The sequence below is a fragment of the Acartia tonsa genome, chromosome 8 (assembly GCF_053477335.1).
Source record: "Acartia tonsa isolate MP-2025a chromosome 8, ASM5347733v1, whole genome shotgun sequence".
In the NCBI taxonomy this organism is placed as follows: Eukaryota; Metazoa; Arthropoda; class Copepoda; order Calanoida; family Acartiidae; genus Acartia; species Acartia tonsa.
Window position 1 is genome coordinate 46,309,617 of NC_137267.1, and position 17,419 is coordinate 46,327,035.

Genomic DNA, 17,419 nt, shown 5'->3' on the forward strand with positions numbered 1-17,419 from the left:
AAGGATTAAATTTTACTGGGTACTGGGAAGAATCTAAAACTGCGATCTTTCATATTTTCACAGAAGTGCGATGGCTGTATTTCACCACACCATTATGAGAGTGTAGTTTAAAATGATAAATTGTAAATTAAACATGTTGAAATATAAAAATACATCTGCTATAATAAAACATAAGCAAAACATTAAACCGTTGATTTTAAATCCTAATTTTACGGAAAGGACGATTTTATACAGCTGAAGGCCCGTACTGACAAAACTGGTATTAAGGGGGGGGGGGGGGCGTAATGACATTTATTCGTAATCCGTGAGCAAAATGGTCTTAAAATTTAGCTAGACCCTTCAAACTTGGTATATAAGCCTAGTCCTATAGGTATTACATCTAAATGGCAAAAAAATCTAAAAATTTTTATTTTAAGGTTAGGTTAGGTAAGAAAAACCCTGCGGAAATGGGGTTTTTAGGCTTTTTTTGGTCTATTTTGATGCGGACACTTAACTTAAATTGTTTTTTCTTAGGGTTTTAACTTAAATACACTGTATCTATTCATATGGACTTTATTTAAGATGATTCAGCAAGTCGAGGACCGACCCCAGGGGGCTAGGTGGGTGGCCCGCAGGGGTTAAGGGCCTTTTTCCCAATACATATGTTGTAATACATCTAATTATAGGTTTTTTAGGTCAAGGAACTCAAATTTAGAGCTAAAATAAGCATTAGACTAATCTGAAGCTAGCCCCAGCGGGCTAGGTTGGTGGCCCGCAGGGGTTAAGTGCATTTTTTCCAATATATATCATGTTATATATCAAAATATAGGTTTTTTAGGTTAATAAACTCAAATTCTAAGCGAAAATTAGCATTAGACTAACCTGAGGCTAACCCCCCCGGGCTAGGTTGGTTTTATGCAGGGCTTAAGAGCATTTACCTAACCTAAACTAGAAACTTACTTATATTTTAACATGTTTTTTTATAAACTTTGTCTATTATTGAGGACTTTATTTAAGATAATCCAGCAAGTCGGGAACCGACCCCAGAGGGCTAGGTTGGTGGCCCGCGGGGGTTAAGTGCATTTTTTCCAATATATATCTTGTTATATATCAAAATATAGGTTTTTTAGGTCAAGAAACTTAAATTCGGAGCGAAAATTACCATTAGACTAACCTGAAGCTAACCCCCCCGGGCTAGGTTGGTTTTTTGCAGGGCTTAAGAGCATTTACCTAACCTAACCTAGAAACTTACTTATAATTTTACAGGTTTTTTTCTTGAATAAACTGTGTCTATTAATGAGGACTTTATTTAAAATGATCCAGCAAGTCGAGGACCGACTAATCTGAAGTTAGCCCCAGCGGGCTAGGTCGGTGGCCTGCAGGGGTTAAGTGCATTATTTTCCAAAATACATCTTGTGATATATCAAAATATAGGTTTTTAAGGTCAAGAACTCAAATTCAGAGCTAAAATAAGCATTAGAATAATCTGAAGCTAACCCCAGCAGGCTAGGTGGGTGGCCTGCAGGGGTTAAGTGCATTTTCCCTATATATATGTTGAGATACAACCAATTATAGGTTTTTTTAGGTCAAAGAACTCAAATTCAGAGCTGAAATAAGCATTAGACTAATCTGAAGCTGACACCAGCGGGCTAGGTGGGTTGCCAACAGGGCTTAAGTACATTTTACCTAACCTAACCTAAAAACTTACATCTAATATTATTTTTTTTAGGTTTTGTTTCTCAAATAAACTGTCCATTCATGTGGATCTTATTTCAGATGATCAAGCAAGTCGAAGACTGACCCCAGCGGGCTAGGTGGGTGGCCCGTAGGGGTTAAATGCATTTTTTAGAAAAAGTATGTGTTATCATACATCAAATTATAGGTTTTTTAGGTCAAGAAACTCAAATTTACAGCTAATAAAAGGATCAGACTAATCTGAAGCTAGCCCCAGCGGGCTAGGTGGATTGCCTGCAAGTCCTAAGTGCATTTTACCTAACCTAACCTGGAACCTTACTTTTTTTTAGGGTTTTTTCTGGAATAAACTGTGTCTATTTATGAGAACATTATTTAAGATGATCAAGCAAGTTGGGGACCGACCCCAGTAGGCTAGGTGGGTGGCCCGCAGGGGTTAAGTGCATTTTTAAAAAGTATGTGCTGTCATACATAAAATTATAGTTTTTTTAGGTCCAGAAATTCAAATTGAGAGCTAATAATTGAATCAGACTAATCTGAAGCTAGCCCTTGCGGGCTAGGTGGGTTGCCTGCAAGGCTTAAATGCATTTTACCAAACCTAACCTAGAATCTTACTTTTTTGAAGTTTTTTTAATTGAATAAACTGTTCATGAGAACATTATTTAAGATGATCTAGCAAGTCGGGGACTGACCCAGGCGGGCTAGGTTTTACTTAGATACAATTACACAGTGTTCAGTCCTAATCATTTAAAAGATTCTTCATACAGGAGGCTGACCCAAGGAGGTCCCCAACTTGCTGGATCATCTAAAAAAATTTCCTCATTCATAGACACAGTTCATTCAGGGAAAAAACCAAAAAAATAAGTTTCTAGGTTAGGTTAGGTAAAATGCACTTAAGCCCTGCAGAAGATCTACCTAGCCCGCGGGGGTTAGCTTCAGGTAACACTTATGCTTATTTTAGCTCTGAATTTGAGTTTCTTGACCTTAAAAACCTATATTTTGATATAAGATATATATTGGAAAATAATGCATTTAACCCCAACGGGCCACCGACCTAGCCCGCTGGGGCTAGCTTCAGATTAGTCTTATGCTAATTCTAGCTCTAAATTTGAGTTAACTGACCTAAAAAAACTTATAATTAGATGCATAACAACATATACATTGGGAAAAATGCACTTAACCCCTGCGGGCCACCAACCTAACCTGCTGGGGTCGGTTCCCGACTAGCTGGATTATCTTAAATAAAGTCCTCATTAATAGACAAAGTTTATTCAAGAAAAAACATGTAAAAATTTAAGTAAGTTTATAGGTTAGGTTATGTAAATGCTCTTAAGCCCTGCAGAAAACCAACCTAGCCCGGGGGGGTTAGCTTCAGGTTAGTCTAATGTTAATTTTTGCTCAGAATTTGAGTTTCTTGACCTAAAAAACCTATATTTTGATATATAACAAGATATATATTGGAAAAAATGAACTTAACCCCTGCGGGCCACCAACCTAGCCCGCTGGGGCTAGCTTCAGATTAGTCTAATGCTTATTTTAGCTCTGAATTTGAGTTCCTTGACCTAAAAAACCTATAATTAGATGTATCACAACATATGTATTGGGAAAAAGGCACTAACCCCTGCGGGCCACCCACCTAGCCCCCTGGGGTCGGTCCCCGACTTGCTGAATCATCTTAAATAATGTCCATATGAATATATACAGTGTATTTAAGTTAAAACCCTAAAAAAAAACAATTTAGGGTAAGTTTCCACATCAAAATCGACCAAAAAAGCCTAAAAACCCCATTTCCGCAGGGTTTTTCTTACCTAACCTAACCTTAAAATAAAATTTTTTGGATTTTTTTGCCATTTAGATGTAATACCTATAGGACTAGGCTTATATACCAAGTTTGAAGGGTCTAGCTAAATTTTAAGACCATTTTGCTCACGGATTACGAATAAATGTCATTACGCCCCCCCCCCCTTTTATCATTTTTATTTTAATGATCATGAAAATTTGTCTGCAATACGATGCTATAAATGATTTTTAGTATGGCTGATGACCGATTGTAATCCATCGGATATTAATCGGTTTCGAAGGCTTACTGGAAACTATCTTAACTGACCTGTGTTAAGATGAAGTCATCCTTGTTAGAGAAGCAGATCATCTTGTTATCCTCCTCATTATTATCTTCAGACTTTATACCTGGATCACCCTGCGGCCGCTGGAGGCCTACCATACCTGAAATTTTTTTAAAAATAATAATATGTAGGATTATATTTAAAATCCGCGAATCGAATAATACATTTAGCATATTTATATATTTAAAAACAGTTTATGAAACATCTATACATAAAACCATTTGTAATGCAAATAAACTTGGTAATATTCTTGGAAAACTGGCTAAATTTAGATTATGTAGGGGAAGGTAAAGGGGTAGTTTCACGAAATGCATTTGAACTTAATTTAGTGAACCGCATATTTTATCCTGGTTAAATGGTGAAACTACATTTATATGGCATATATTTGAAAAAATTTCAATTTTCTACCACATAGTTTTTGAAATATCAAGACTTGAAAATCGTCTTTTTAAATTGCATATATCACAAAAAGACAATTTTCAGGTCTTGATATTTTAAAAACTACGTGGTAGAAAATTGAATTCATTTTAAATATATGCTATTTAAATGTAGTTTACCTCATTAACTAAGAAAAAATATGCGGTTCACTGAATTAAGTTCAAATGCATTTCGTGAAACTACCCCTTTTCATTTATTGCTCTGGGTCAGGTTAGGTAACTTAGCGTAGGTTGAATAGTTCCGAGGCGTTTAAGACCCCGCAAATAGGAAAACCTAATACACGAGTTAATGAGCTTTGGTTAGCTACAGAAATACAGTTATAAAAATTTTGGGTTCTTTCACGTTCCATGCAAACCATGCATGTTATCAAGTATGTGAATTCTATATATGTTAAATGTAAGAAAAATGTTTTATAATCATTCGATAACTTTATAATATATTGGTTTTACTGAGTCATTTTAGTCTACTGATAATTTAAAAATTAAGTTTTTTCGTTTGATAAACTAATTTATTAAATGTAATTTTTAAATTAAAACTTTAAAAAAGAGAAGTCTAGCGGGATAATAATAAACTACATATAATTGATTTTATCAGTATTATCGTTGAAATAGCCAATCTTTGTGATAAAATCTACTCTATAAATAAGATACGTCAGTCAAACTAATTAATTGAGATAATCTGTAATTCCTTTTTTATTGACAGATTTTATTGTATATTTGTGAGTTGGTAATTAAATATGCTTATATCTAAAAAATCATAATGGAATTTTAAACTTTATGTTATTTTGAAGAAAAATAAGTAGAGACTCTACTCTATAGTCAGAGTTGATCTGTAAGCCACCACGTTTACAAGGAAAACAATACTGCCTTTGAACAGTTTTCTTTTATACTAAAAATATAGAGACAATATCTACGTACATACAGATTGCTGTTTCTGCACCTAATAGTTGATATTTAAACACAAAATTTACTAAACTTGCCATTAAGGGGGGGGGGGGGGGGGAGAAATGTGGTGAATCGTCACACGACATACCAGCAATTTTATTTTGGGTGCTACTCCCTTAGTTTTAGAGATAATTGGATGAAATCTTTTGGGCTGGGTCACTAATTACCCAAACTATTGGTATCTTTAAAAAAAACGGCGGCGAGACCGCCGCTCCCGCAGCCCGCCGCCGTTTTCCGCCGCCACCAAAAAAATTTTTTTATTGCATTTCTCGCCGAATTAGGCAATTTGGAATCATTTGAGACCATGTTATTTTTTTTCAAAAATTTTTCTCCTTACAAGCAACCCTTAGTCATTTTTTTCAAATTCTCGTTTATGAAGGTATATCTTAAATACAGTATGCTATTCCTTTAGTTTTAGAGATAATTGGATGAAATCTTTTTGATTGTGTCACTAATTACCCCAAGTTTTGGTATCTTTCAAAAAAAACGGCAGCAGCACCGCCACTCCCGCCGTTTTCCCTCCCTTAGTTTTAGAGATAATTGGATGAAATCTTTTGGGCTGGGTCACTAATTACCCCAACTATTGGTATCTATAAAAAAAACGGCGGCGGGACCGCCGCTCCCGCTGCCCGCCGCCGTTTTCAACCGCCACCGAAAAATTTTTTTTTATTGCATTTCTCGCCGATTTAGGGGGGTCATTTTTTTCAAATTCTCGTTTATCAAGGTATATCTTAAATTCAGTGCTACTCCTGTGCTTTTAAAGATATTGAAACAAAATCTTTTTAGGTAGGTCAGTAAAAAAATATTTGAAAATATTTGAATAAAAAATGGCGGCGGGACCGCCGATCCCGCCGTCCGCCGCCGCTACCAAAAAAAAAACAATTTATTGCATTTCTCGCCGAATTAGGCAATTTGGAATAATATGAGACCAAGTTATTTTTTTCAAAAATTTCCCCTTACAAGCAACCTTGCTCCCGCCATCCGCCGCCGCCGTTTTCCGCCACCGCCCAAAAAAAATTTGAAAAAATAACATGGTCTCATATGATTCAAAATTGCCTAATTCGGCGAGAAATGCAATAAAAAAAAATTTTCGTGGCGGCGGAAAACGACGGCGGGAGCGGCGGTGCTGCTGCCGTTTTTTTGAAAGATACCAAAACTTGGGGTAATTAGTGACACAATCAAAAAGATTTCATCCAATTATCTCTAAAACTAAAGGAATAGCATACTGTATTTAAGATATACCTTCCCCCCGCAGGGTTGCTTGTAAGGGGAAAAATTTTTGAAAAAAATAACATGGTCTCAAATGATTCCAAATTGCCTAATTCGGCGAGAAATGCAATAAAAAAATTTTTATGGTGGCGGCGGAAAACGGCGGCGGCCGGCGGGAGCGGCGGTCCCGCCGCTGTTTTTTTTGAAAGATACCAAAACTTGGGGTAATTAGTGACCCAGCCCAAAAGATTTCATCCAATTATCTCTAAAACTAAAGGAATAGCATACTGTATTTAAGATATACCTTCCCCCCGCAGGGTTGCTTGTAAGGGGAAAAATTTTTGAAAAAAATAACATGGTCTCAAATGATTCCAAATTGCCTAATTCGGCGAGAAATGCAATAAAATTTTTTTTTTTTTGTGGCGGCGGAAAACGGCGGCGGGCGGCGGGAGCGGCGGTCTCGCCGCCGTTTTTTTAAAGATACCAATAGTTGGGGTAATTAGTGACCCAGCCCAAAAGATTTCATCCAATTATCTCTAAAACTAAGGGAGTAGCACCCAAAATAAAATTGCTGGTATGTCGTGTGACGAGTCACCACATTTCCTCCCCCCCCTTTATATTGTTATACTTTAATGAATATCTACATCAATATTTGTATGTCTTGATTCCAGTGTTCTGGAGCCGGAGCCGGGAGCAGCAACATTTTTGGTGGAGCCAGAGCCGGATCCGGAGCCGTATTTTTCGTTAAAAACGGCTCCGGCTCCGAACTAGCTAAAAATGATTTTTTAAAGTAATATTATAATTTGGCAACAGTCTATTTCCATATAATAAACTAAAAAACTATTGTTACTTAACAAATAGACACACATCCTTCTACTTTTATATAGCTTTAATCAAATTAAAGCAAAATATTTTATATTATTTATTTTATTTTATCAAATTCAATAATGAAAAAAAATTGATATATTAGTTTTAAGGTAGGAGCCGGAGCCGGAGCTGGAGCCGGAGCCGCATCAAAATTATACGGCTCCGGCACCCTGCTTGATTCTAAACTCTTCAAGTTCTTTCAAAAATTAATAAAAATTCATAAATCAAACTTTAAAAAAGAAACTGACCTTTAAATTTTTGTGCTCTGCCACGTTTTGCTCTGACCTCAGCTAATCTTTTCTTCTTTTCAGCCACAGATGTATAAGACATACCGTCATGACAACTTGACGAAAGTTGCGCATTTTTCCTAAATGAAATTAAATATTGAATAAATGATGAAAATGTCCTTTTTTAGAATCCATCTCCTTTTATTAAAGTAGCTGGATGCCAGTCTAGTATGTAGCTTAGAATCTCGCTAACCAATAGATTGGATGATTCTCCATTACAGTCAAGCATCATTTAGGTTCCTGGAAGGTTTAAATTTTATTTCCCAAATAAAATCGCCCTTAACTAAAATTGAGTGTAGATGGTTCATCATACAACCCCTACCCCCTCGCTAAAGTGTCCCTACAGGCCTCAAGGCGTGGAAAATTAAAAAAAACTTACTTTGCCAAATTCATTGCCAGCCGTTTCTTCTTTTCCACAGCCGCCTGGTAGGCCGCTGAGCCGATATGAATGGATGGACTTGTCTTGACAGGTGTTAGGGGGGTGCTGTCCATGCTATCGTCGTCTATTGGCGTCGGGTCATCGTAGGCACGTGATATAGGTGTTGCAAAACCTAAGATTATTGTTAGATTAATACATCAAATATCAGGGAGGGAGGGGACATCGGGATTTTTATTACACTTGTCCCCAACGTTTTATGGTAATGTTTTCTTAATCGTTGGCTTAACAACTTTTGGGACTTTCATTGAATTTTGATCGGTTGGTTAATTTAGTTGTATGTCCTAACGTTTTAAATACTAGTTGTAATCTACAGAAGGGGTAATTTTATGTATAATCATTGGAGATTTACATAAACTTATATGCCACTGTCTTATCCCTTTAGATCCCTGGCTAATTAGGCTAATTAAAAGAACTATGCTATTGCTAAACTGTGACATAGTAACAGACGTTAAAAAATAAACCTATTATCAATAAATTAGAAGGTTTAATTTTAAACAAAGACAAATACATGCCCCTTCCCCCCCCCCCCCCCCCACCCACCATGATTTAAAACAAGGCATACCTGAGTTATGAACTAAACTTGGTGATTTGAGCGCTTGTGTTCCTTTACATATTTTACAAATGTAAGAAAACGAGGAATGTTCCTTTTTTCTCTCATTTATCTAAAAACAAAGTGGAATGTTAAAACGGATAAATCATAATATGTCAGGATATGTAGATTCGAATGACGACAAGCTTTTAATAACGAATTGACTGAAAAATATAATGTTATAGAAAGATACAGCCGATTAGTGTCAAAAGAATCCAAAAAAAACGTGAATGAACAAACAGCCAAAGTGAGTTTTAGAACAGAGGCAAATCCTTAAAAAACTTTTGCTCCACTAAAATCAGTGAGGCAAACTAAAAATTCAGAGGGGATAATTTTGCCTCACTAAATTTTAGTGGGGCAAAGTTTTTTTTAAGAATTCACCTCAGATGTTTAGATGTCATAAAAACATTGACCGACGGACCAGGTAAAATATATACTAGATGCTTATCATTGTTACAAGTAGGGATGGCAATCAGGATCCGGAATCCGCCCAATTTTTGGGCAAATTTTAGAATCCGAATCCAGATCCGGAATCTGTTTTTTAATAGCGGATTCCGGATTCTTAATTAGTAAGCTAAAATTACAAATACAAATAACAGTTTTTTTCAGACAAAACTTATTTAAAATGAAGCAGACATATACCTAAAAAGTATTTTATTGTTCCTTCTTAACTACAGGTATAATGGTAGCTAGCATCCAAAGTTGCGTTTTTTTGTAAGTATTTATTTTCATTTCACAGCTTTTCATGCTTCATTTTTTTTAAAAAGCCTTTTAAAATACTGCTAGAATCCGGAATCCGAATCCGGAATCCGCCACTTTTTTGACGGATTCTTTTAAGAATCCGGAATCCGAATCCGGCCCAAAAATTCGACGGATTGCCATCACTAGTTACAAGGAATCTTTACCTATCATAAATAGCATAGCAGCCGAGAAAATCACATATAGCGTTACGGACAGACTGACAAAGTTAATTATAGAAAATATTCTCAACTAAAAAGAAGCAATACTACTTTACAAAAATGGTACACTTACCCTGTCTTCCGAAGCATCAGGATCACAACTTCTGTGCACGCACTTCTTACAGCTGGAACATTGTACCATCTCAACAGAGGCGGAGTGGCGGTACGCCTTGCCACAACAAGGACATGCCAATCCCTAAACAAAAAATAATTAAAATCTATTTGTTGTGTGTGTGGTATTAAATGGATTGATTGTTAATTGGATCTTACACCAGATTTTCAAATACTCTAATAAAGTAAAACTTATAGCTTGATAAAATAACGATTCCTCCCCCATCCACCAACTTTACCCCATCCCCTCCCCTCCTATTTAACTAAATAACTAATAAATAATGTCCATTTTAGCAACCTAAAATGACAGCAAATTATTTTTCCCTTGGCAGCAATAATAGATTAAATCTTCTGAGCCACTAAAAATAAGGGTGAAGAATAAAGATATAATGAAAATACCTTATTTCTTTGTTGATAACAGCTGTCACAGACTGAATAGTTAGCATGCCACCTGCTAGACTGACCGGAACCTGGCGTCTTGCTGCCGCAGTCCGAGCAGCGGCGACACCGTTTACACTTCCAGCCGTTCTTGGGTACCGTGGCCATTTGAGGCCTAAAATAGAACAAAACATTGAAAGCACCGCCGTATTAGGTAACTATTTGAAACAAAATGACTGTCTGTTTATCTATGTATTTGTACCCCCAAAGAGTATACTAACCGCTTTCCATATTGGTTAAACTTAATAAAGGTCCTAAAAAGGTAAAGGGATAGTTGCACGAAATGCATTTGAACTTAATTTAGTGAACTGCATATTTTTTCCTGGTTAATTGGTTAAACTACATTTATATGGCATATATTTGAAAGAATTTCAATTTTTCACCACGTAGTTTTTAAATATCAAGACTTGAAAGTCGTCTTTTTGTAATATATGCAATTTAAAAAAAAACTATTTTCAAGTCTTGATACTTTAAAAACTACGTGGTAGAAAATTGAATTTCTTTCAAATATATGCCATATAAATGTAGTTTAACCCATTAACTAGGAAAAAATATGCGGTTCACTAAATTAAGTTAAAATGCATTTCGTGCAACTACCCCTTTGATCTACTTTAAATGAGAAATTTATGCACATCAACAATGATGATATACAAAATAACCCTGTATTTAATTTAAATTAAATTAAAGGTAAATAAGTTTACACACTTAATAGTTTGAAAAAAATCAAATTTCAAGAAGGTACCAAAAGTTTTTGAGCCAAAAATAATATAGTGTTCATTAAACTTTGGGTACCGGTGTAATTTACAGTCTAATGTCATCTCTGCTTGGAAATTTAAGAGCAGAGCATCGGGAAACTTATATATTATGTTTACCTGAGGCAGTAAGAATGGTAAGCCCCGTCGCAGACATCACAAAGCAGGTATCTGTCCTCGTTACCGCTGATCCGACAATTCTGGCAGGTCTTACATTTCTGGCATTGCCACCCGCCTCGAATACGCTCTGTGATCTAAAGAATGAATATATTAAAAACTTCAACATGATGTTTTGAATCTATTTTTCCTAAGGAAAATCTAAAGAAACAAAAATCCCTTAGAAATAGAATAGGAGTAAATTTAATTTTAACTAGGAGGGTAGGGGGTGGGGGCCGGGGGGAGGGAGGTAATTATTTTTTTTTGCCAAACCTTGATATGAGCTCCAGAATAGAGGTAATGTTGGCCACAGGTTGTACAGAATAACAGGTTCTCCAATTTGTTAGCTGGAATCTCAGATACCTAAATAAGCGCAATATTGTCATAAAAGTTTAACAGGAATTTTGTCCGTAAATAGATCAATATGAACTACCTAAAATCAAGTAAAAACACGAATTTGATCATTTTAAACAATAAACGTGACTAGACTGTAGGGGAGTGCAAGTTAGATGCCAGCTTATGAAGATTACCACCCTGGCGATTTTCGAGTTTTTACACAAAAACTTTCTTTATATTTAGGGTAAGATTTGGCATTCCAGACACTTATAAAACTCATTATAGAGAACCTTATTAAGAGAAAATAATCAACTCAAATTAAAATTCCACAATACCTTGCCAATTTTCCACTGATCTCCAGTATAATACAGATAGACAGCGTTGGTTGCTAGGGCCGCCACCTTCTCGTAATTCTCCACGCTCACCATCAACAAGGACGACTTCTCCATGAAAGCGCCGGATGCGACAGCGCAGGGCCAATGGAAGAACTTGTCTGAGGCTTTACATGGCACACTTGCACCGTAGTGCTTACACTGCTCACATCTTAAAAAAGTTTTTGTGAAAAAAAATGTTTAGTTATTTCTCGCATCGTATTATAAACAGCTTTCCGCGGATATAGAATGTACAATTAAGAGATTAAAACCAGTTTTTTTAGCCCCGAGAGGTGCCGAAGGCACCGGCAAAAACTGGTTTTAATCTTATGATTGTACATTTTTAAATTCGTAGAAAGCTGGATATAATACGATGCTAGACATAGTTTTTTTTCGTGTGGATGAGAACTGGTTCCTATCCACCGGATTCGAATGAATACGAGAAAGAATTTTAATTTCCTTCAATAATGATTTTAAGAAAGCATATGATAAACACTTTTTGATTTATTTGTCGTTTAAAACATTGAGTAAATAAAAATATATTTTAATTTAATTTAAAAACAACTTACTTGGTTGATAAGGCATTTAGAACAGCTTGGGAAACACATTTGAGCAATGGAGTGGCTTTGTCCTGTTTCAATCCATCAATGAGTTTTTATAAGAAAAACAAGGATTACAAAATCCAAAAAAAGCCAAGTAAAAAACTTTTTGAAACCAAAACTAAAAGTCAAAGGAACTCAACTAAAAAAAGAGTTACAGGTCTGACATTTTGCATGGCAGTTGCTTTATAGGGGTACAATATGGAAATGTGAAGAAACGGCGGCGCAACCGCCGAAAACCGCCGAGAAAAGGCAACAAAAATTACGGCGGGAAACGGCGGTTTTCGGCGGTTGCGCCGCCGTTTCTTCACAGTTCCATATTGTACCCCTATAAAGCAACTGCCATGCAAAATCTCAGACCTGTAACCCTTTTTTTAGTTGAGTTCCTTTGTTGACTCTTAGTTTTGGTTTCAAAAAGTGTCACTTTCGCCCCCCCCCCTTTATACATGTACAAACAGACAAATGGATTTATAGGACTAATTTTTATTAATCATAAAACTTAGGCATAATTTAGCATGACCAAAAGACCAGGAAGTTGTATACTGGATTCTTCTAGTTGAGGAGAATCTTTACAAATATCCTCCTATAGCTTTACTTACTTACTGACAAAGTAAACTACAGAGTAGCCTTGCAACCAAAATTATCGAATGGTTAAAGTAAAAGTTTTAATTCATATCATAAAACAATCCTTGATAAGAAAATACTCATCTAAAACACATTATAATGGATATATTATTACTTTGATCTAATAAAATGAAACTTGCAGCGAGCTAAAAATAACTATACCCTCCCTCCCGGCCCCTCTTAGTGGGTGAACGAACTGACCGATTAATGAGTTCAATTTCAGCTACCAAACTAACGACAATTTTCGACTGTCATAATATCAACGTATATTTAATATCTATTCGTATACCACATTTTATATGAACTCATTAATGCTTTCCTTTTCTGAATCTAATTTAGTTTTGCTGACACCTCCACTCCAGAGGGCACAATTAAAATGAGCATAGAACACACTGTTGTTCTCAAATACAAGGCTAACATCTACTTCCTCCTAAAATATATAAAAATAAATAAATTAAAGTGATAGTTGCATGAAGTGCATTTTAGAAAAATGATTTTAAGCATAACTTACAAATATACCATCAAAAAATAATAATTTTGTGTTACAATAAATAACAAACAATTAGACATCACTAAATTAGTCATCATGCTGTTTTTGTAAAAATAAGCCAGTTATATAAATTTAATAGGTATGTCAAAAAAAAATAAGATTTTTAAGTCTAAATATTTTTATAACTAGGTACGTGGTTGTAGTATTTATCTGTTTAGAGGCTCAGAAACTCCTCCCTATCTACGCCTATGGATTCCCCCCTCTGGCTAGAGGCGAAGACTCGAACCTGCTACTTTCTTCAACGAGAAACAAAGAAACCTAGTTGTAGTTTATATAATTAAATTGGCTTAATTTTCCTTTGAAATTTGTTTCTTCTTAAATTTAAAAGACCAATTTATTTAAGTATCAGACTAGAAAATTGTTATTTATGTATTTGGCCACGTTAAAAATTAATTTAAGATAATTAAAGCAAAACTCCATCTTTTTACACTGCGTGGTCAATCCTTAAAAAAGGTAGATTCAATAAAAAGATTTGTTTGTTAACAATTTATATGTAAGAATCTTGTAATGTTAAATTGTAAATCCATTTGAATTTTAACAGTGAAAATGAAAGGCATATTATAATTTCAGAAGTCAAGCAAACCTATTAAAATGAAACTCCAAGTACTATGAGCTTATTGCAAGGTAAAAACATTTAAAATTCTGCAATTAGATGAGAGAAAGACAGCCCATAAAATAATGAAAAGAAAACGGGGAGAGGTATAAATAGAAATTTGAAATTCAGATGTTAACAAATTTCCAATCTCATGTGAGTTAATTTAAGGATTGACGGGAAACGGTTCTGTTGATATTGCAACCTGGGACGGCCGGGAAGCTGGACTTGTGGACTTGGACCTTCGTGGGCCTCAACTAGCCATTGAGGAGCTGCTTTAACCCACAGAATACTAGGTAACTAATTTGTTGTTGGAACAAATAAGAAAAATTAATAATCATGAAGAAAAGAAACTTGTACAAGGCATATTTCTCCTCCATGCTAATGATACTTTCTTTTTTAAGGATTGGACCCAGTATTCAAGACAAACTGGTGTAGCTAGAAACGGCTCCTGCTACAATTAAAGGTACGGTTCTTCAATATAACAACATATAAGTCTAAACAAAATTGCTCCAAGAAAGATTTGAAATTCATTTATGCCCAATCCTTAAATAATTTTCCATTAAATTATTATCTGCTAGTCATCTTATGAAAGCCAATTTTTAGAACACTCTGTGGTGAAGAAAACTTGAACGCCGGCTTTGTTTGAAGAGGCTGGTTGAGGATCTCTGGTGTAACATCTGGGCCAAGTTGAACGTGGAGATAAAAACCTTGCGAAGTAAGTTATATTTAAATAAGCTCAATTCTTAAAAAGTACTTGTTGACAATTCAAAATGACTCTTATATTCAAGTGATAAATGCCTAAGAATTTCAAAGTAGAAAGCCCAAACCTTAAGAAATTAAACATATTTATTGTAACTTTTAAAAATAAAGAAACTGTTGTGTTTTTTACTTATTGGTTTATTTTTCTTTCAGGTTTGTTTTAAACCGTTGTAAACGTGTATCAACAACTTCAGACTAAATCTAAAATGGGTCTGCCAGTTTTGGGCCAACAGAACAGACCCCACTGCCTACAATAACCTGGGTAGGACAGTGGTAGAAAATTAAAATTCATTAAATATACGCCCTATAAATGTACCTAGTTTAAACAGATGAATCCGAAAAAATATGCAGTTTACGTTTAAATGCATTTTTTTGTATTTCGAATGAGAATCAGTATAAAGTTAGAGTCTTTGCCCTAATACATCTAAATTTAAAATTGTTAGACAAGAGTATTCCAATCAAGTATTTGTAGTCTAATGCATCATCCTTTAATTTATAATAGATTTGATTTACCAGTATGGCCTGGATTATATCCGCTGGATAAGAGCCAGTTCTAAGCTATACTAAAAAATCATGTACAGCATCATATTACAGACGATTTCCCAAGAATATTAGTAAATATTTTAAGATAAAAAACTGTTTTGATAGACCCGAAAAGCCAATGTTCTAGACAAAAAAATCTGTCTATAATACGATGCGATAAATAACTATTTTTACCTGATATCCAATCATTTCTAATTCATCTAGAGCGTCGCCGCCTTCTCCCGTTGTTTTCCTAATTTTCCGCTTGGCACCCGGTGAGCCGCTCCGACTGCTGGACGGGCTGCCAGACCGCTCCTTCTCCTTGGCGGCTTTACGGGCGGCGGCGAATTCTTCCAGATTAATTTCACTAGCGGTGTATCGGACCATTTCACCTGATTTAAAAAGATCATATTGGTTTTAAATATCAAAAATCTTAATTTGAATTAGCTTATTCAATTCATTCAAAGGTTGCATAAATCATCACAAGGGCCTATTATTTAAGTTATTCAACAAATATACGAAAGAACGATTAAAAAAACTATTTTGGTAGGAAAGTAGATATATATTCTTCAATACTTTCATGAAACTACCTACCTACCCAAATATTACAAAAATCAATGATTAAAACCATACCTTGTCCAAGAAAACTCTTCTCGCTAAGATTACAGAAAGCACACAGTTTGTTGGGGTAGGCCTCGGTGTAAAGTTGTTCGTCTAAACTGGCGAGGCTCGAACTGTCATCCTCGTTGTTACCAGAACTCCCACTAGAAGTTCCCGTATACCTAAATAAAATTGTAGTTAGTATCAATATCAAGTTTCCTACTTTAGTACCTAGACAAAAAACGTAGGTACTTTAGTATGTGTTAATTTCTTATGTAATGGAGATCTAAATCGGTTCAGTTTGGTTATTAAAAACTTAACTGTCAGAAAAAAAATTATACTGTTTTATGTTAGGTAAAGGATATCTTATAAAGTTTTTTCATAATTAGTAACTAAATGACAAATAAAATGTATCATCAATAACATGACTGTAAAATTAATATCACAAAAAAAACATCGATTCATTTCCATTTCAGTGATATTATATAAACTGCTTTTTATGCCAGGCTATGAGACCCCTTCAATAAAAATGGCACATTATTTCTATTAGACAGCATAAGCTAAAAAAATTACCTAGAAGCCAATTCTGAAGCTTGCTGTTGCTGCAAATAATAGAGGTAGTCTGTGCTGAAACTGCTCTTCCGGCCGCGAGAGCCGGGTCCGCCACGGGAGCCCCTGCCGCTTGTCGGCAGAACACCGCCGCCGCGGCTAAACTCACCGCTGTCCAGCCGTTTTAACTTGACTCCCATTTTACGGCCCCTGAAATTTAACAGAGTTAAGTTATTTTCAAATAAAAACATAAAGAAAATCTTATTTTGTCCTATGGTAAAAAAGAAAAGTTGTGTAGGTAAGTATCAACAAATTAACAAAATTATTCTGAATTAAAATCCAAACTTTATTCTAACAATATTAATTAACATGGAATTACTTCAATTTAAAACTAGTTATTAAATGTTAGGTAATAAGGGTAAAATCCTTTACAAAAAAAAACTCCAATAGGGTCAATACTAATCTTTCTAGTGCTCCGTGTAACAATAAAAATCTACCAACCTCGGAGAGCCAGTACTACCACCTCTACTGCCGCGACCTCGTCCCCTGCCGGATGAAGAGGCAGTGGCGGACATGGCGGCCATCATTGCCTGCGCCTGAGCATAACCACCGGCAGCCTAAATCAATCACGTTTATAAAATAATTTCATAGTCATTTGGATAAAGTTAGTTATGTATTTCATTGACTTTGGTCAACTGTACGTTAATTTAAATATCTTAGTGACTTAAAAACGATGAAAGCGAGTATCAAATATGAAGAAAAACAAAAATTAGTCTTCCATTGTCTTATTATACACTAGTAATAACGATCCTAGCCTCTAGTGAAGGACGTTTAAGGTCATAAATAGCCTAAATCTACCGCAAGGCATCAATGAAACTTCCCTGAAAAGTACAACCAATTCGGACCGCCAATTTGTGAGATATTTTGCTTT

At 35.4% G+C, this 17,419-nt stretch overlaps 1 protein-coding gene and 1 long non-coding RNA gene across 8 annotated transcripts in view; one reads left to right on the forward strand and one right to left on the reverse strand.

Moving 5' to 3' along the window:
- The window catches only part of LOC145327109 (uncharacterized), a 56,157-nt gene that overhangs the window by 33,005 nt on the left and 5,733 nt on the right, over positions 1–17,419 (reverse strand). For all 7 annotated transcript variants that reach the window (XR_013882058.1, XM_080170644.1, XM_080170642.1 and 4 more), the window contains 15 exons: positions 16,990–17,105; positions 16,513–16,698; positions 15,973–16,121; positions 15,535–15,731; positions 13,231–13,343; positions 12,260–12,319; positions 11,655–11,862; positions 11,257–11,346; positions 10,948–11,081; positions 10,037–10,190; positions 9,600–9,722; positions 8,541–8,640; positions 7,919–8,090; positions 7,501–7,619; positions 3,779–3,894 (listed from right to left, as the gene is read on the reverse strand). Coding sequence is in view for 6 of the 7 variants with exons in the window: in XM_080170644.1 (XP_080026770.1) it covers positions 3,779–3,894; positions 7,501–7,619; positions 7,919–8,090; positions 8,541–8,640; positions 9,600–9,722; positions 10,037–10,190; positions 10,948–11,081; positions 11,257–11,346; positions 11,655–11,862; positions 12,260–12,319; positions 13,231–13,343; positions 15,535–15,731; positions 15,973–16,121; positions 16,513–16,698; positions 16,990–17,105 (2,037 nt within the window). In the remaining variant the exon portion in view is untranslated. The remainder of the gene's footprint in view (positions 1–3,778; positions 3,895–7,500; positions 7,620–7,918; positions 8,091–8,540; positions 8,641–9,599; positions 9,723–10,036; positions 10,191–10,947; positions 11,082–11,256; positions 11,347–11,654; positions 11,863–12,259; positions 12,320–13,230; positions 13,344–15,534; positions 15,732–15,972; positions 16,122–16,512; positions 16,699–16,989; positions 17,106–17,419) is intronic.
- LOC145327119 (uncharacterized) lies at positions 14,016–15,091 on the forward strand. Its single transcript, XR_013882060.1, has 5 exons — positions 14,016–14,087; positions 14,227–14,351; positions 14,460–14,521; positions 14,662–14,773; positions 14,971–15,091. It is a non-coding gene; the product is annotated as an uncharacterized LOC145327119 (long non-coding RNA).